This window comes from Uloborus diversus, chromosome 1 (genome assembly GCF_026930045.1).
Source record: "Uloborus diversus isolate 005 chromosome 1, Udiv.v.3.1, whole genome shotgun sequence".
NCBI classification, from domain to species: domain Eukaryota; kingdom Metazoa; phylum Arthropoda; class Arachnida; order Araneae; family Uloboridae; genus Uloborus; species Uloborus diversus.
In genome coordinates this window covers 229079280-229100194 of record NC_072731.1, presented here as the reverse complement: position 1 = coordinate 229100194, position 20915 = coordinate 229079280, and the positions used below count along the sequence as shown (strand labels likewise).

The 20915-nt window shown below is 32.5% G+C and overlaps 1 protein-coding gene across 1 annotated transcript in view; it reads right to left on the bottom strand.

Moving 5' to 3' along the window:
- Positions 1 to 20915, bottom strand: part of LOC129225606 (PAN2-PAN3 deadenylation complex catalytic subunit PAN2-like) — a 51148-nt gene that overhangs the window by 15943 nt on the left and 14290 nt on the right. The window contains exons 13-22 of the mRNA XM_054860071.1: positions 17261 to 17307; positions 16022 to 16155; positions 15167 to 15273; positions 14857 to 14952; positions 12834 to 12961; positions 12638 to 12759; positions 10052 to 10245; positions 9881 to 9971; positions 5579 to 5739; positions 2940 to 3025 (exon numbers count right to left, since the gene is read on the bottom strand). Coding sequence (XP_054716046.1) covers positions 2940 to 3025; positions 5579 to 5739; positions 9881 to 9971; positions 10052 to 10245; positions 12638 to 12759; positions 12834 to 12961; positions 14857 to 14952; positions 15167 to 15273; positions 16022 to 16155; positions 17261 to 17307 — 1166 coding nt within the window. The remainder of the gene's footprint in view (positions 1 to 2939; positions 3026 to 5578; positions 5740 to 9880; positions 9972 to 10051; positions 10246 to 12637; positions 12760 to 12833; positions 12962 to 14856; positions 14953 to 15166; positions 15274 to 16021; positions 16156 to 17260; positions 17308 to 20915) is intronic.

Sequence of the window (20915 nt, the reverse complement as noted above, 5' to 3'; positions counted from 1 at the left end):
TAGGTTTTAAGTAATATACTACCTATTCTATTAATGTATTTTACACACAGCAGAACCTCGTTTAGCCAGCGCCTGTTTATCCGGATCAAATTTGTAGAAAAAATATATTTACGTAAATAATCATTTTAAAATTATAATTTCAGGAACAGAAGTTTAAATGCGCCAAATACTCTGTTTCATTTCAATTAAGCATACTACTCCTGCAGAGGACGTACAATAAAGTATAGTACTAATTTAGCAAACAATATGATATACTTTGGATGTCAGCCCAATACTATTGCAGTTGAATTATAACTGATGAAGTAATTGAGAAAAAATTGTATGATATAGTTTTGTTAGAAAGCATTGTTTTTTGGTGCAATAAGAGATAAGTCTGCATATTTAAGAATATTATTGATTATTATTAGGATTTTCGTTTATTAGGATTGCCCTTTGGTCCTATCTAGTCCGGATAAATGAGGTTGTATTGTACATGTAAGGATCGTTATGAACCCCACCTACCAGAAGGAAATTTCTGGTTGGGCAAGAAAACCTCAGTATTTATCCATTTTACTGCTTGTTTAGATTCAAACCTATTATCTGTTTACAGTGCAATATATTGCAACAAGTACCGAGAAAATTTCACAAACTCTTTTATAACATATGTTTTCAGGTTTTAATATTGTAAGATAATGCTTAGCAAACTAAATAGGAAGAGTTTTGATGCAGATGTAAATTACATTAACAAACGCAATTACTATGCATCTACAGAGCAGCAACAGTTATCGCTTTTTGTGAAACGCCCCAGATCAAAACCCCTTATAAGAAGCTATTGCTTCTTATAAGGGGCTTCTTATAAACAAAGTATTGACAGCCCATTCAACTGTTCCTCCATCTCTGTTTTTCCAAAATATGATTTTAGTTGATTAAGAGAAGACAGTGTCGTAAGTTACCAGGCAACTTCAAAGAGAATGCTTTTTCTGTACACAAATTTGAACATTAAAGCTAATTTTAAGTCAAATATGCACAATTCTTCATTTATTTTTTTATTTTTTCTCCAATGGGAGGGGTTTAACCCCTAAAACCCTCCCCTTGGACACGGCTCTGAACCAGATATTTATTTAAAAAAACACATTCAGTAGCGAATTAATCTTCTGATTTAAATGTACTTGTTTACTTATATGAACATTTTCAAATGCATATAAATTAATAGTGTTGGATTCCTGACATTGAACGTAGCAGTGGGTCGCAAGGATTAGTTTTGCAGGCCGTATGTTGGACACTACTATTTTAGAATATTACAATGCCCCTATTTTTGTATTATATCTCCTGACTGAAGATCTTCATTTTCTAAAACTTTCAACTAATTGAGATTAACTGATAAATTTAGTAATTAAGTTTTTACGAATGATGGAAACAAACTGGGATGCAATTGAATTGTGTTTTTTGAGTGGGCGTGGCAAAATCAAGAATGCAAGTTCTCTACTATAGAACGTAAAATGTAAAAAGTGTTTAAAATGATGGTAAACACGAAATGAGTGATATCCAAGCAATAAAATCACATTAGAAAAAGGACGAGAGGCTGCTACAGAAGTGGATGTAATGAGATTTCAAAATTCAGATCTGTTTTTGGGATCGTTCAATTTTCCAGCTTTAATAGCTTTTATATGTGCAATACTGTTAAATCACTCTAGATTTTAAATGCTCTTTTAACTAAGGTTACATTCTCTTAGTCCAGGATATTTTTCCAAGACTTTTAATAAATTTCTATGATTTTGAATGAAAATTTCAATTTTCCATGACTTTTCCAGGTCTGAAATTTGCTTTTTTTTTCCATGACTTTCCAGGATTTCCATGATCCGTACGAACCCTGTAAAGAGAATGGGTCAATTTCAAATTTTCTCTTGATCACACATATGACGACACAATCATGCATCATCTCAAAGAGCCACAAGAGAAAAGTATTAAAGTTAAGAGAAATGAATGAGCGAAATTCCCAATTTATGCTTGCTCAAATAACAACGGAGGACATCTTACTGTTTTATTCAACTGGCTAAATTTAAAAAAAAAATCAAACTCAGGCTTATAGGGAAACATTACAATGTTCTCCACCTTACAAATATGTGCAAAGAACTTATTGTGATTCATTAAAGTCTTTGTATATTTTATTTCCAGCCCTGTCATTTAGGGAGGTATGTTTTTGCAGTGTTTACATGTTTTTACAGTTTGTAAGTGTGCATGGTTTTTTTCTGGTTCCCGATAAAAGTTTTATTGGGTATACCCCCATTGTCCCCCCTTCCCTCACACCAAAAACAGTCAAAATGATGTGACTGTTCGCATGATTGAAATGTTTTTTGTTTTTCTAACTTCCTCCATAATTTGCATCAAAAATATTGACTGTAGGATAACCGATTCTATTTCCCTCATTTTAGAAATCTTCAGTTTTATTTGTAAGGACTAGAAAATTGCCCATCAAGGTAGGACGGGTGAAAATTGCTTCTACATTTGAACAAAGCAATTGCCTGTTTGATGATGTTTTGATGATTAAAATTTTAACTCTAACTCTAATGGATTAACCCTAAACTCCAGTAGATAGCGTTCATCGTGGACCACTTTTTTTTTTGTTTCTTTATTCTGCTAAAATTAGTCTTACCGGCTCCAGATCAGCTTTGCCACAATAAAGCCTTTCCCTGCATTTTAAACATTATCAAAACATATTATCAAATTATCATGTCGCGGCACGAGTTTCATTGTTGATGACATCAGGAGCCTTACTCAATCATTAGCTATTATATATATAAGGATATCATAATGGTTTTCTGCTACAAACAGATGTTCTAGTAAGCGTCATATAAGTCTAACTACTTTTAAAGAATGCAAAGACTAAAACATAAAATGATATCCCAATAAAACAAGTTCCCAATACTGAAGTTAATCTTAGCATGTAAAGCAATACAAACCCTCTAACACAGGAAATTCTTGCTACAGATAACTGGGAGGGTCGTATGGTTGATCTTGTACCATCACTTCTAATTTCAGCTTCCTCCTACAACAAATTCATGAAATTTCAAAAAACAAAAAGATTTTCAAAATATATTCAGCTCTAATGCTTGCATTGCATTGTTCAGTAAAATTCATTGTTATACTTTACAAAGGTAAGTTTTGGAAAAATAATCATGGCATTGTTTTAAAACAATACATTCTTTTAAACTAAGTTACTGCCCCAATCGAGGGTGAAGGCGGAACTACAAGCATATATATCGACAGCTGAATTATGAGATCTTGGGTGCAGCTTCAACTTTAGGGCAGTAACTTATATATTTTACTTTTTTTTACAAAAATACACAAGACAAGAATTTATCTTCACAACCAAGCTTTTATCTTCGTTAGTTCAAGGTTTTTCTCTCACTTTACAAGTTGAGCAGCATCATGCTTGCAGACTCTTGCTGATGTAGGGGAATGTGGGGTCAAGTGAAATGGTAAAGATGACGAGTTTTTTCAAAATGAACAAACCGGAAATTTGTATTGAAAATTACAGTACATAAAGAAAGAACATTATATTTTATAATAAAACTTGTGTTGAAACAGTATTTTTTATTTTTGGCAGTAAATTTAAATCTTAAAAAGAAAAAAAAAAAGGTCAAAATTTTTCTCTTTTTTTCCAGTTAAATATTTTCTATTCGATTACAAAACATACTTTTGATTAGTAAATAAAAGGTTGATCGAATAACTGAAAAGATAATAAAACAATAAATAAATTAAATGAATAAATCAAATAATATATGAAGAAAAATAAATGAGTTAGTAAAAAAATGAATGAATAAGAAAATAAGTGAATGAATGAATAAATAAGTGAATTACTACATGAAGGAATGTAAATGAATTAATTAATACATGAAAACGTAAGGGACTTATATAAATGATTGAGTAAGCAAATGAAATAAACTATTTCACTTTGCCCCATCCACTTTACCCTGTGTGTACTTGACTAATTGTACAATTTGTTTAAAATACAAATAAGCTTAATATTAACTAAATTAATACTGCATTGAATACTAGAAGGTCTCAATAAATATTTTAAATGTTAATAACAAGAATTTAATCATTTTATAGTAACAAAAATAACTTTGAAATTAAAACAAAATTTACATTATGAGTATCAATTTTGTAAAATTGCATTTATCACCAACTGCTTTTATTTTCAACAGGATTTTTTTCCTGACTGGAATAGACTACACATGGTACTATATAGTTAAAATAATACCAGATAGGTGGAGCTAAAAGCAGCCTAAATAATTCAACATTTCACTTTGCCCCATGTTCCCCCACTAAATAAATTTTAGCTGCCAACGGAAAGATTTGTCTCAGCTTCAGTGAGGGGACATCATCCTCTAGCTCGGTTCTGCTGACGAGCTCAAAAGAAATATATTTCTTTCACAACACCCAAACATTGCATTTTCAGAATAAAATTTTTTTAACTCTTTTATTCATGTTTAAAAAAAAATCACCTTTAGTCAAAATCTAAAATTTTTTGCAGTTTTTAGAAAAGTTTAACTCTCTGCCTACGGCTCCCGCAATTTGAGCAGATCAGTTTTGTCCTCGACTACGCTGCAGTGCTAAGTACAAAAGTCGTACTGACACTTTTTGTCAAAATTGAGTTACTGTCACCAGGGGCTTCTTTGGCACATATTTCACCAAAATACGTTTAATGGCAATTTGTCAATGGGAAATGTTTTTAACAAAATTCTGAAAAAGCTGCATCTGAATCAAACATCTGGAAGTGCAAAACTTGAAACGGCAATTTCTACTTGTGAATTCAGCTGTAGATATGACTTTTCTGCTTAGCAAGGCAGCATGGGTCACATAAAAATCACAGGCGAAGAATTTTCCCTCCTAATTTCAATACAGATCCTGATGTTTCCCCGTGTAGGTTGAAAGAACATCATCTGATCCTTCTTTTAGCTACTAGATGGGGCTGGAGAGTTCAGGAATATCTGTTCTGGTTGCTTTTTTTTTTTTTTTTTTTTGCCCTACTTATATGAGAGTCTGCCTTCTGTATATGAGAGTCTGCCTTCCGTCGTCTTGCTTTTTGTTTATACTTTGCACGATGAACATTATAAAAGATATGGACTTGCTGACAGTGGACGCGTTATATTTGGGAATAGGAAACAATGTTTTTTTTCCAAATTTATGTATATATTCTAAAAAAGAAAACCTGACCTTTTTCTTCCATTTTTTGTTTTATTACAATATTTCAGCATTATTTTTTGAGACGAAATGGTTGGACTATGTATATTTGAAAACAGAAATATTGCATGAATTTTTTAACTTATAAACCCCGTCTGCTGAAATAGCAGTTGCTGTATTATATATTTTTCTTAAGCTTAAAAGCTATTAAAACTCATGTATTATTTTAAAACAATTGATGAAGGTGTGAGTTGTCAGATATTGTATATAAAGAAAATATTAAAAAATTGCCCTGTATTTCAGGACTGGAAATTATAAAAACTGAGCAACTGATAAATAAACTCAGAAAGTCACAATTTTCCAGAAAATTAGAAACCACACGAACCCAATTACACTGTCTCTGCAAAAATACCTGATTCAATGTAACAAATTCTGCATCCATTGCAACCAACTGTCCTGCATGAGCAGTCCCTTCATCAATTGTAAGTGGAGTGAAAGTCATGTGAGACTGGCCACTTCTAGCCGCTAATGAAACATCATCATGAAACACTTGCTTCTCTACAGGATTGAAAACTGAAAAATAAAAGATAGTTCAAATATTGTGTAAACTAAAAGCAATATTGACAAATAACACAAAATTCATATAATTTAGTAACTTTCAGGAAGTACAAAACAAGGCAGGAAATGCAAATAATTACATAAATAGAATGACTGATTATTTATAGCACTATAATAAATATGTGGTATAATTTCGTCCCTTGCTGAAGATTCCTTTATGGTGTAGCATTTTTCACAAACAGGATGATAAACCAATACTACTAGTAAACCTATACAATCCACTTTTCTTCTAGGAATCGAGAGATTTGTAAACAATGAGAAAAAGGGTGAAGGCACAACCTCTTTGTTGTTTATTATTAAAGGCCGTAGCCGGGTTTCTACGTTAAATCCGCCCTTGCAGTTTTTTCGGTTTGCGCTTGGGGGAACATTTTGGTGTAAAATAAAAATAATTTAGCCAAATTTTCAGCTTTTTATCTCAATCGACCTTTGAGTGTTTCAAAAAACCTGTTTCTTTGATTTTAATTTTTTTCATAGTAAAATTCAAAATTAATGAATGGAAATTTTATCCTTATTCTTAGGAATAAAATACATGAAAAGTTATTATAGTCATACATTTTCACGAAAAGCCGATTTTTGACGACGGAATAAGATTTAAATATTTTTTTTTCAATGTCTTTCTGAAAAGTGTCACTTACCAAATTTTGTCAGAAAATGTCTTTTATACTCCTCTACACTCAGGAATTTTTTCGAATTTTTCAAAGAGGTGGAACAATACGAAAAAAAAAAAAAAAGTGTTTTTTTCCCCCATCATTTTGTGTTTAAACAAATTTAAAATATTTTTGATTGACGAAAAAATTTATTTGAACTAAGTCTGTAAAAAAATTGTCTGCTAAGAGGAAAAAAAAATACTTCGAAAATACTATTTTACCAGAAAAAAAACACCATAAAGAACTAAGACATACGAGGGCTGTTCGAGACTGAATTTATTGTGCAAAAACATACATACATAAAAAGGTTTTGAGTCAATCTCCTTTGAAATATGCTCCATGACAGTAACACACTTGGTCCAACGACGTTTCCAGTCCTCAAAACATTTCTGGAACTCAGACTTTAGGATGGCCTGAAGCTGTTACGTCGAATTCTGTTTCATGGTTTCAATGTCCTGAAACTGGTGTCTTTTTAAGGTGTTCTTGATCTTGGGAAAGAGAAATCTGGAGGTGACATGTCTGGAGAGTAGGGAGGATGTGTTTCTTGGGTTGTTCCGTATTTTGTCAAGAACTGCTGCACAAGATTGCTGGTGTGCGCTGGGGCTCGGTCATGATGAAGCATCCAGCGAGAAGACGCTCACAGCACCGGTGGTTTTCTTCAATGTTTTCATCATCTAGTAGATTTTGGTGCTGGTTTTAGCGAGCTTGAAGCAAAAATTGATACAGATTCGCTGCTCCATGTTTTAACACAGTTTCTGTTTTTGACGAACGCAAGCAAACACTCCACATGAGATAAGTCAGTGTGATTGAACGGGGCACTGTACACTCCTGCCGAGTTTTGTAAGACGAGGTGAAATATGCGTGTAAATGATGCGCACAGTACCACCGCTATGGGTTTTCTGGAATAAATAGAATAATTCTGAACAGCCCTCGCATCTTTCATGAAGTTATTGGGAATGTAAAAAAAAAAGATAAAGAGTTTTTAAATAAATATTATTCAATGCTAAATTGTACATAGAGGAGATTATATAATTTGTCCACGCTATTTTGAATAATTTTTCTGTCTGGATCCAATAAAAACAAAAATTTCAAATATTAAAGTAACTTTTTCACAACATTTAACAATATTTTTAAATAACTGACATTAAATATAATAATTTTCAACAATTTATGATGACGTTTCAAGTAAGGTTAGCCTTCGTCACTATCTCCATTCACAAAGACATTTACTTTTTCATCAATGAACAGAAGACTCAATATTTCAGCAGGCTTTACTATTTTTTCCAAATATTGTGCATGAGGCAGAAAATATATGATCGCAGCAATGTGTGAGTGATGACGGTGCGCCTACCATTAGCACAATCACAACAATATCTTGTAATTCCAGTGATGTCATTCTTATCTGACTGAAAATCAAGAAAGCAACGATTGTTTTTTTCTTAATATGTTGCGATCTCACTTCAAGTTTTATAATATTAGGCGTGACTTTGCCATAATGGAGCCATCATCTTCATTCTCATCTCAGCTATGTATGATATAGCATGATACATTTGATTTTTACACATATTTTCTGTCACATGCTCGATATTTGGCAAAAATACATAGCCAAGCCTGCTGAAATGTTGAGTTGTCTGTACATTGATGAAAAAGTCACCCTCTTTGAGAATGAAGATAGTGACAAAGACTAACTTTACTTAAAAAATTATCATGAATTGTTGAAAATTATTATATAAATCTAATGCAGGATAGCCAACTTTGGAGAAATAGTTTGAGGAGCATCTGTGGTGATTTTGAGGAGCATTTTGAAGTTTTGCGGGGCAGCTGGGTATTTTGCATAAATTCATTAAAAAAAAATTTAAACCACTTATCTAAAATTGTTTTTGAGCTTTGATAATCATTTTAAGCACTAGCATAAAAATAAAAAACAGCTTTAAACACTTTGTCATGCTTGAAAATCCAAAACAATTTTTTGCAGAGCTGCAGAATTTTGCTATTTTTGTGGAGCAACTCTGCAAAATGCAGAGCAGTTGGCAACCCTGCTAATGTCAGTTATTTTTTAAAACTATGTTTAATTGTGTAAAAAAAGTTACTTTAATATTCTAAGTTTTTGTCTTTATTGGATGCAAATTGAAAAATTATTCAAAATAGCTTGGACAAATTACATAATTTAGCATTTTTTACATTCCTAATAACTTCATGAAGGATATGTACGTCTTAGCCTTCGTATGTCTTGGTTTTTTTATTTTGTTTTTTCTCTGGTAAGTATTTTCAAAGTTCTTTTTTTTTTTTAATTTTCTGTTTTACTTAAAAGACGATTTTTTACTGACTTAGTTCAAATGAATTTTTTTGGCAATCAAAAATATTTAACTTTGTTTAAACACAAAATGATGAAAAAAAAAAATCACTTTTTAATTTTTTTCATACTGTTTAACAAAACTTGGTGAGTGACACTTTTCAGAAAGGCATTGGAAAAAATATTTGAAATTTATTTCCGTCGCCAAAAATCGGCTTTTTGTTTAAATATTATAACTATAATAATTTTTCATGTATTTTATTCCTAAGAATAAAGGAAGAAATTACAATTCATTAATTTTGATTTTTACTATGACAAAAAAATTAAAATTGAAAAAACAGGTTTTTTGAAAATCTCAAAGGTTGATTGAGATAAAGAGCTGAAAATTTGGTTAAATTATTTTTATTCAACACAAAAATGATCCCCCAAGTGCGAGCCGAAAAAGCCGCAAGGGCAGATTTAACATAGAACCCGGCTAATGCCTTTCCTAGAAAAAGTAGACTACATTTTTGAGTTCAGATTAAAGGAAATTGAGGTACCCAAATACAGGTGGTGCAAGAAGTTTTTTCTGTGGGAGTTGAGTCTGTCTGAAATATTATGTAGTGATATCAGAGGTGGTATATTCACTACATAACTCGGTTTTTAGTAGATCACTGTTTAATACACATATTTACACGTTCACTCTTCCAGTGACAATTTTCCTCTGACCGCCAGTGCTGATTCTCAGTTAGACTTGTGGGAGTTCAAGTGGTTGTGTAATTGGGGTTTCCATAGTTGCCCAATTGGGATTTCTCCTTTTGCATGAACTGATCTGATGAATTTATGGGTTTCCCACAGTTCCAGGGAAGCTACTGCTTCCCCCAGTTCCTATACCTTTGTATACAAAGAAGAAAAAGAACATCTAAAAGCAGTTCTAGTTTTAAAATATGTTCATGTATACAATGTATAGTTCAGAATGAATCTTTTTACTGTTCAAGCTAAAAAAAAAAAAAATTAAACTACAGAAGCATAAACTATGGACCTGCCATTGAGTTTAAGCTTATCAACATCTTTAGTTCAGTAATAGCTTAAATATTGAAATTTAAAAAAATAAATAAACTTTTTCTGTCCAAAATAACACTAAAATGCACTTGAAAACAAAATCAATAAATCATACCTTCTAAATTGTGTCGATTATTCAGATCAACTCTTGAAAAGTAAAGGACGCATGGAATTTTCCAATCGAAATTTAAGTACACAGCTTCATTCTGAAAGTATTGAGAATATAGTCATAAAGTTTTTATGTAAATGTGCTTAGGTATAGTTCTTAGCAAAATTTAATACTCACTGCAGTAATGGGAATTATGCTGAAGTCATTAAACAAATACCATTGATAGGCTGCTCCTCCTTTATGGCGAATGTGAGCATTTGGACCAATTTTAATACAAGTAACTATGTTATCTCGTCCATTCTCTTGAAGATCATTTATAACAGAGACAACAACACATAATTCATAAATGGCTGTTTCCACATTTTCTTCATCTCCTTCAGACGCTTCGTTCTAATGTTTTATTTTGAAAAGAACAGAAAAAAAAATACATTTCACTATACAAATAATAACAACATTTACTGTAAAATGGTAAATTAATTAAATATAGTTAAAAAGGAAAACAGTAGTTTAAATCACAAAGAGGCATCTGTTTACCCATTGAAACCTGTACACTTCCCTGATGCTTAAATTGAAGCTTTAACATCTACTTGGTATAATCAACATACTTAAACTTCTGTTTTGAAACATTACTTGTTTATAACTACAGAAAACTATCATAGATGTCTATTGGAATATTTCAAAGAATTTGCAAGGTGTAACATTTATTTGGATTCCAAACGAAAGCAACTGATACATTTAACTACCTATAGTATAATAAAATCAAGGGTGGGTCCAGCTACTGATTATGTATGGAGTCATGATCCGATGCTAGCCATATGTGGAGTATCAAGTAAGGTAGGGAATCTCGGACATTTTTTTTTTTTAAATATAAGGCCCCAAAACACAGCTTTATGTACACTTTTGATCCATAAAGAGAACATGAACCTCTGACTCAAATGATAATGGCAGCAAGCTTATCAGTTTTGCCGCTTTTCACAATATGGTGGATGACAGCAATATGTTTCAACATAGACATAGTCATAAAAAACACGAAGATCTCCAAGGAGACTTTGTAATAACCAGATCGACCATCAATGGCAGATTTTTCAAATCTCCTTGATGTGAGAGCTTATAGAGGAGCCATTGTAGATTCTGATAAATATTTAGTAATCTGAATTAAGGGGAAAGATTTCTTTGCTAGGAAAGCACAAAAAAGCTTTCCAATAAAGTTAAACTGTGGGAAGCTTTAGAGATCCCCAACCTTCAGAGAATTTCAAGTTCAGTTGTCATATGAGTTTAAAGGAGACAGTAACTGGGGATGATGTGAATGAAGCAATTGCAACTTATGCAGAAAATTTTACTATCAACAGATAATATGCTGATAAGTAAGGAAGAAAAGTCAAACAGAATCAACTGGTTTGATGATGGCTGCAGTAGTGTCAATGAAAATAAAAACAGAGCATATAAAAATATTCCGAGTAAAAAATTCACAAGAGCAGTAGTATGCAAAAGCATATATAAAGGTGAGAATAGAACACATAAAAAAAAAAAAGAGATTTTACAGCGAGAGTCAACTTAATGAAGTTGAAATCCTTTGGTCTGATAATTAGAGCGGAGTTTTCTTCAAGGCCGTTATTGAAGAACATAAGGACTTGAAACCAAGGATAACCCTTTGAAAGAAAAGAAATGAAACTATTGCTAATGAAAGGAATGAAGTCCTAAATAGATGGGTTGAGCATTTTGACCACCACCTTAAACCTGATGTGCCCAGTAAATACCAATCAAAAATATTATTTTTGATTGGACTGGGAATCAATCTGTTGATATTCCAACCTTTAAGAAACTTAATCTGCTATTAATAAATTGAGAAGTAATAAAGTAGCAAGACTTGATGTGATCCATACTCAGATTTGGTGACAAGATTTGACAAATACTATCCGGCATCTATCTGGAAAAAAGAAGTCGAACCTACTGAATGGAAGTTCAGTATTTTATGTCCAATACACAAAAAAAAAGGACATACTGAGCTGTGAAAATTACAGAGGCATAAGCTTATTATATGTTGCTTGTAAAGTTTTCTGAAATATTTTATTTAATTGGTTGCCTCCTCTGATTGAAACTGCTGTTGGGGAATATCAGTGTGGATTCAGGAAAAGGAAGATCAACAATTGATCAAATCTTTACTATATACAAGGTCTTCTGAAATCGGTCTTAATTCTTCAGACTCATGAACTTTGACAACGAGTGAAGAAAGATCTTTGGTGGTTTTTGAAAGGAAGATAAGAACCGTTTTAGGTGCAGTTTTTGGAAAACAATGTACGACAAAAATGGTATGTCTTTGAGCTCTATAAAATTTTTTTAGTTGAGGACACTATTAAATCTATAAAATTAGGCATAATGAGATGGGAAGGACACCTCCTCAAAATGAGTACATTGAAAAGAGCCTTGAAGATTTTCAATGCAACTCCTGCTTGTGGCAGATCAAGAGGAACACTAAAGAAAAATGGAGGGACTGTATGTTGGGACAAGGAGTTAACCATTTTAAAATTAAAGAACTGGAGGTAAATGTCTGGCAGCAGGATGGAATGGAAAGACTTCTGAAGAAGGTCAGGCCCACAAAGGGCTGTCCTGCCAGTAATGGTGATGAAGCAAGTTTTAGGCATAGATTGCTATGATTTGTGTATTAAAAAGTTAACATAAATGTAAATTATCACAGCTCAAACTTACATGATCAGGTGTTTAGATAAGTGAAAAATTCAGATAAAAAATTAGCATTTGAAAAACTTACATTATCTTCTTGTTCATCAGGCTCTGTAACAATTACATCACCTCCTTTTAATTTAAGCTTCAAACCAAATGGTATCCATGATACAGAATTTTTTGATGAATTTTGAGTCTTGTCTATGCTGGAAATATTGGGATGTTGCAGAAAACATAAGATAAGGTAACATCATAAATATTAAATAAGATAACAACATACTTTCGATATTCATGATAGTATCTGCAGTCAACTCTCTTGCACAATCCACCATAGCGACAATTTTTTCTTCTAATAGGAACATCAGGTAAACTTTGCATCACAGAGCCATCACTGGATTTAGTCAACAACTAAAAATTGAAAAATGTTTGAGAAACCCATTGAGAAAATTAGCTAATAGAAATTAGGAAAAAAAAGTTAAATGCATGGAAAAAGAAACAGAAAAGAGTAATTAATGTGAACTTAAGGAATAAAACCATGTTAAGATGTTATTTGTACTCTGAGCTTTAGAATACAGGAATTGAGAGAAAAAGAGGGGGGAGGAGAATTTGCAAAAAATATAGATATATCGTCACCTCGGAGCAACAGTAAGATATCTAATCCCAGAAATAACACTAAGATATCTTACTGTTGCTCTGAGGCGACGATATATGAATAAAAATACAGAGAAGCTCTAATGTTTAGCTTCATAAATATCACATTAAAATAATAAACACAATTCTTCTTTCACTACTTAAATTACATTAATGACTACTAGAAAGCTTTCAATAGCAATAAGTTGTAGGAGTCGCTAAAGTTCAGAAAAACAAACAAAAAATTTAAGCATCAATGTAAAAGCAAGCTCTCAAATCATGATTATTTGGTGAATTACGACTATACAGGAGAAAAAAACATAAAATTAAAATTTGGAGGGGATGCTTCCATCTTTAACAACAGGATGTACCTCTAACTACTCAGCTAATAATAAGTTTGTTGCATAAGTGCTGCCTTAGGGGAAGAAACTTACAATTTTTTACTTATGTTACTCCATCTCATCAAAACAATTAAAATTGTGTGCAATGGGGTGGTTTCCAAAATTTTAAAAGTATTTTTTTCTGAAAGAACACGCTTAAAAACATACGATTTGATCAATTTTTAATTATTTTGAGAAAGTTTAATATCTTTTAAAAATTACTTAAATCGGAGCGCTTTTATTGTTTACGGCTTTTGCTGATGACATCACAAATGATGAAATGCCATTCAGTTCTGCCATTCACAGTGCAAAATATTTAATTTGCATTTTTACTCACGTGTATTGGCAACGATATGGTTGACAGCAAGCATAAAGCACAATTTGAATTCGCTGCTTGATTATCATAAGGTGGAAATGTAGTAGAAAGATGCAGCAAAGTGCATCATTTGTGACGTCATCAAGACCATGCCTTGTTTGAAGAATCGGACATTTAAAAAAATTAATTTAAAAAAAACTGTTGGGAAAATGAAAGTATTTTCTGGGTCCGTGTTATTTTTTTTGCTCATTCTATCCATTTCAATGACTAAAAGTAGTACTTTTGACTGAAGGAAACCACCCCATTGTCTGTCTGTCAGAAATCTCAACTTCTCGAGAACCACTGAGAGTTGAGAGTCGAACGAGATACTGAAAAATTCGTAATATTACGAGGAACTGCTCGCCTGGCCTCAACTTTATACAACTTTTATTAGCAGAGATATTGGTTGAAATATCAAATAATATTATTTCTAACTTAACTTTATACAACTTTTATTAGCAGAGATATTGGTTGAAATATCAAATAATATTATTTCTAACTTAACATTTTTTCAGCCAATTCGGTTGCCAAAGTCGGCCAGAGAGCAGGCATAGTTGCAAAGAGCACAAAAGTTATTATAAACAACCCTTTTGGTTTCACCAATTTTGACTGAACATATGGCGAAAAATTATCCCTTAAAGTTTGCTAAATTTTTAGACATACTGTAATGTAGTCATGTAAGACATGTTATATAAGCGATGCCCAATGGCTATAGGTAAGTGGAAGCATCTAGTTAACAAAAGTCATTTGGGATAATATATCTAGGACTTCCCAAAACTTTACTGTAATTGGAGATGGTTGAGTGGGGAGATCTTAAAACACTTGAAGGGGAACATGAATTTCACCACTTCCCTATATGTGTCGCTCCAGACAGGTATCTAATGCATAAACCGAGATTGCATGAAAAGAAAGATGAGGTCAAAGAAAATGAAGCTTACATTTAATTGGTTTTTCCAGAACTCCAGCTCCTGCTTATTATCACCACAATTCAAAACAAGAATGTCAGGAAGTGATTTCAAAAATTTTGTTTGAATCTGAAAAAAAAAAACCCAAACATTTTATAAACAAAAATAATGCATCCAGAAAACAGAAAATAATGAATATCAGGAACTCAGTCTATTACAGTAATTTAGTACTTTAGTAATAATTTAATGTGTATTTTAGTAATAATTTGATGCATTGTTTTGGGAAGGCGGAAAAAGCATAAAGAATGAAAATTCTACTAAAATTGAAGATGCAAATGCATACCATGCTGGTGAAACGACTACAATTATCGCACCATGCTGTGATGTGCTGTCTCACAGATAAGCTTCGCTGAACAATATCCATGAAAGAATACTGGAAGTTTGCTTTATCTGAAAGAAGAGACAGAATTTCAAGCAATTAATTGAAATTTGTAAAAGAATATCAGTGGCAAATTTAAATTTACAGTACATAGTATAATAGATATTTCAATATGGAAATACATATTTTTAAAGGAGGTGTGAAACCTCCATTGAAATAAATTCATCAGACAATAATAGAATAACAGCTTTTTAAAACATACAAAAAATGGAACAGATGTTTGAATGTAAGCTGACAAAATGTTACTTAACTATACTGCCGAGGGCAGGTAAACAGCAGTATCTGCAGAAATGAGTTTTCGAGATATTTGATGAAATGTGTGTTGTATTCAATACTAACAAAAGGGAAATGATGGAATTGGACTTTTTTTCATGCCTTTTTTCAGAGGAAAACAAATAAGCAAGCTTGTAACAATAAAGCTAAAGTACAACATATGACAAAATGCAAAAAGACGAAAAACAAAAAATTTCCAGTTATTGCCCTTTACCTGCCCACGGCAATATGTATGGTAGTTAGAAGAGTAATACAGTAAAATCTGTAAAGTTGACCATCTATTTAAGTTGATCATTTCTGTCAGGTTCAGAATTTGTCCTACATGATACATATCAACCTCCATGAGGTAAGCCCCTATGTAAGTTGAGCACCACAAGAGGTCAACTGACACAGGTTTCACTGTACAGGAAGCTGATTTAGACTGAAACATCTATGCTCTAGTTTAAATCATCGCCCATACTTCAATCAGTGAATGCGGAATTGTACCTGCAGAGCGACAATCAGGATATAACAGTTGAGTTAAGAGAGTAGTTGTTTCTTGGCAAGTTTCACTTCGACAACGGCAACTGTTACAGTTGAAAAGTTTTGCTCCAAACAATTGACTCATGATCGAAGAATTCCTGCAAGAGGAGTTAAAACTTAACATTTTTGTTTCATTAAAAGAAAGATTATGTATGGGCAATTACACAGGTAACTAACTGACTAACATTTTTAGAGCAAAACAGTAAAGTATTTCGTATTGTTCCACACAAAATATACGTTGAGCAAACAATCTTTGCTCTTGGATTATTGTATTTTTTAAACTGAATTTAATAGTTTAATTGAATTCCTGAAATACATTTCGGTTGATTTTTAAATATTTGTTAAAAACATGGTGACTAACTAACATTGAGAAAAGTACCATGTCAGACATCGTGATTTTGATAATTTTTTTAAAATCATACAAAAGTTATTTCAAGAATTCAATTATACGATTAAATTCAGCTTAAAAAATACAACAATCTAGGAGAAAAGATCGTTTGCACAATGTATATATTTTACATTGAATGTTGCAAAATACACACTGTTTTGCTCTAAAAATGTCAGTCAGGTAACATCTTTTTAAAAGAAAAATGAGAAGGAAAATGCATCCAGGTTACCAAAAAGTAGAGCTCTCACACTTTGATTAAAATTATCTACACATTATTTCAAGGGCAAAATGAAACATCTTAACGAAAAAGAAAAATTTTATACACATAAAAACATATTGATGATCCTGAACTTTTTGGCCAAAGATGAAATTTTTCTTCAACTGATTAAAACAGGCCTGCATTAATTCTTCAAAATTAATATTTTGAAATATTTTATAAACATTAAACAAGCGTTTCTTTTATGATTAGCATATTTCTTGCTTTTATTTAAGTAAGTTCTCTTTGTCCATAAAAATATCAGTTGGCCTTATCAGTCCTTTACATTTCTACTTTTGAGAAAGTGAGTAAGAATGGCATTTCTTTTAAACTGAGTAAGGCATATACTATAGTATGTTGTAGATACCACAAAACTTTCTTTTAACCACTGGAATTTTTTTAACTTTTAACAGGAGCCTTCACCATTATACTTGTAATAAAACATTTTAAATATTTAGAAACAAAAAAGTCCTTTTTGCTATTTTGATAACTAAGATTTTTAGAATATTGCAAGAAAAATTAAAAGTTTTCACTCCAGTTAAAGTAAAATAGCTCTTACTCTGAATTATTTTCTTCATGTAAATGATCATTGACTTCTAATGTTTCCTACAACAAAAATGAATTCATTAATAATAAGATAGAGTAACTAAATTTAAAGTTATTCATTTCAACTTTACTCTGAACAACATAATCTAAATCTTCAAAGAAAAATAAATTTCATGACACTTTCCAAACATTTAATAATACACTCTCAAAGAAAAAGCAAGATGGTTTTTATCTCTAGTTAGATATTGCTGTGTGTCATTTAATATAATTTCTAAAGATGGAAAAATATTCTTTGAATTTCTACACATATTTTCAGATAGCAACGAGAGTATTTAATGTTGCCTTGTGCAGTGGACACACACACACACACAAATAAAGGATCATTTCCTTACTGTTTAGAAAATTTTAAAACTACTTCAATTAATATTTACCAAATGGGAATGAAGATACAAAATCAGCCTTTCCATATGGAAAATTACCATGGAAACGCTGTTCCATAATGGACCACCGGAAGGACTTAAAGAAAGGGTCATCAAAAAGTGTAACCAAATGTGCTTGGAGAAACCAGATTTGAGCCATGGGTGCCCACCATGGGGCAGACTGCACCATTGAAGATTTCAACGGGAGGGGGTTGAGGAGTACTTTTCAATTTGAGGGGGGTATTTGCTTTTGGGGGGGGGGGGGTGATTTATTTAGGGGGGTGAGCCCTTGCTCTTGAAAAGGCACCCCTGTTTGAGCTTTCGGCTGTTCCTTTTGAAGCATCCTACAAAGCAAGCTGATTACTGTTAAATGCCTCTTAATGACTTTGGTGCTGTTTCAGAACAATCACATTGTGGTAAAGAAGGGGGAAATGCCTGGCACAAATGCCTCCCAGCCCTGAGATTTTCAAACAAAAACCTTTGGGATATATTTTGTCCCAGACAAAAGGAAGAGGTTAAGGATATCCATTGTCTTTTCCTAGAACACAGTTGAAGTCTTCTATAACTTCTCTATTTTCACAAAAAAATTACATTTCCGTTTGAAAATTGTTGAAAAATTGTGAAAATTAAATATGGAAATATGTACTAAAAACTGGAACAAAAGTCTTGCACCCCTAAAATCTCAGTGACTCGATACACTAAAGTATCGTCAACTAAATCACTTGCTCCCTCCCCCCCCCCCCACACGTAGATATCCTTTGTCTTTTTCTTATTGGCTCACGTAGGGGGCAGCACTCATTTACGTAAAATAACTTTCTAGAAGTTGCTAAATTTTTTAATTTTATTTAAAACAAAACAAAAAAAAAGTTCAACTTTTTTTAAAGCAAAATAATTCTAAACGTAAGTGAAAAATGCAGGGTCTAAATGTAAGTAAACAATTGCAGTTTCTATGCATTTACGTTCATTAACTTCAAAAGAAACAAAAATATGTAATTGTTTTTGCCCATCGGCCATTGCATGTAATACACAGGCTATTCAAAAACATTTTATACAACAGAAAAAGAATTCACCTAATTAAGATTAAGTGCATGAAGATTTTGTAAAGTGAAAAAAAAATATTAGGAATATGTTATTTGCATGTAATTGCCATCAGTAAAGATTACTTATCTCGTGTAGGTGGAAGAATTTTAAGAAGTAAAATCAGAGAAATACTGTTGAGTAGTAAATAATTGTTTCCTCTTTTAGCTTATGCAAAATTTCAAAAACCTAAAGTGAAATAACTCATCCAGAATCTTTAGATTAAAGTAATGGTAATCAGAAGTAATTTAAAAATACTAACATATTTGATAATTATTTTTTTACAATCAAATAAATTTTTACTAATTTGTGTCCTAGTAATTTCTACAAAACAAAAAATAAATAATTAATTAGAAGTTCAATCAAATGTTTTCCAACAATTCAAAACAGAATAAAAGTCAAGGAAAAAGAACAAATGAACAACAAAAATTTTACTTTTTCATTTAAAAACTTATTCTGATATTGTTTTCATATAAAGATTTATAAAAAAAAAAAAATGTTGCATAAAAATTGTGTTTTTAAACATAATTACATATTTTTACAGTAAAATTATTTTTGGGTTAAAATATTTAAAAAATATTTTCAATGCAAGAACCTCAAAGTTCTGGTTAAGGGCCATAACTTACAGTTTTTTTTTTTTTTTTACTTATCTTAAAATTGTCTAGCAGGGCTAGACAATCCCCATAAATCCAAATATCTCTAAGAAGTCCAGGGAAATTATGGGTTGCAAAGGATCTCTACCTTTGAAAATCACAAGCAAGTCAAGATGTGAGCAGGTGAGGCCTCACTAGCAGAACACCAGTGGCATTCAGGAAAGGTCTTGAGACCCCCACAAAACCTGAAAGCTCTCGTGTGTCCGCTAAAAAATCTGGTGTAGGCGGTCTGGTGGGATCTACTTCTGAGTTTGAAGGATTCACCCGGACATTTTAGAAAGTGCCATGAGTGGGGTGGGAGGAGTTTTCATTTTTATATTTAACTCAATTTTTGCCTTGATTTAAATCTTACGAAAGGGGAGTTCTTCAGGAGGACTCATACCCTCCTCAGCAGCAGACCTAGCCAGGGAGTCTGCTCTTTCAATGCCTTCAACACAGATATGTGAAGGAATCCACTGGAAATGAATGCTGTGTCCTGGCAAAAGTTTCTGAAGAAGATTCAAAATGTCCAGACTAGTCTGATCACCAACCAAGTCCCAATCATAGAGATGCTGAATCAAGGCATGACTATAAGTCTAAACTTAGATATCCTGGTACCTATCCTACATCTGACAGCACACTGCAAGCCTTTCCTGATAGCAATAAGCTCTGATATAAACACTGAGCAAAAATCTGGGTTTTTATTTTTGAATTCCAAAGCTCTGGTAGGAATAGGAATGTATACTCCACTCCCTAAAATTACCCCATCACCCCTGCTACAATCTGTACAAATCTTCAAAGAAGAATGCGGAATTTCATGGACGGTCTCCAGAGCCAATTGTTTAACAAGTGCCAGAATCTGTGTTTTTTGTCACACTGGTCATGAGTTCATCATGGAAGTGAATTCCATCGAGTTCCAAACTAGCTCCTGGGGGAATCAAAGAGTGGGGTTCCACTGCAAAAGAAGGTAGGTTCAGTGCTTTTGCAAAGGAAAAAGGGCTGTGTTTCTTCAAGCGCTGATTATCAATCCATGCATAAAGGTAGGTTTAAGTCCTATGCTGAGCATTGTAACAATATAACTGGTTAAAGTATTTTGTGAGGCAGTAAATTCTTCTCCATGAAAGAGTGGCAAGTTACTCTTGAAGAGCACAATTTCATTTGGACAACTGTGTTGAAGACCAGTAATAATACTAGCGGCACAATGCTGCACTATTGTTCAAGTTAATGAGATTGGTGTCTGAAGCACAAGAGTAGATGGGGAAACCGTACTCCAGAATTGGTCTGATGAGAGAAATATATGTAGTTTGGAGGGTGCTAGCCTCTGCTCCCCAGTCACAACCAGATATAAATTTAAGAATATTAAATCTCTTCCTTGCCTTGGTTACTTGGCCATCAATATGTTTATTGCTTGTGATCTCTTGGTTTAAAGTGTAACCAAGGTATTTAGCATTTTCAGCGTAACTTAACTGCCTTCCATTCATGAAAATCCTAGGCTGATAATTGAAGAGATGTCTACTAGTTGAGAAGAAGGTAGTTGATG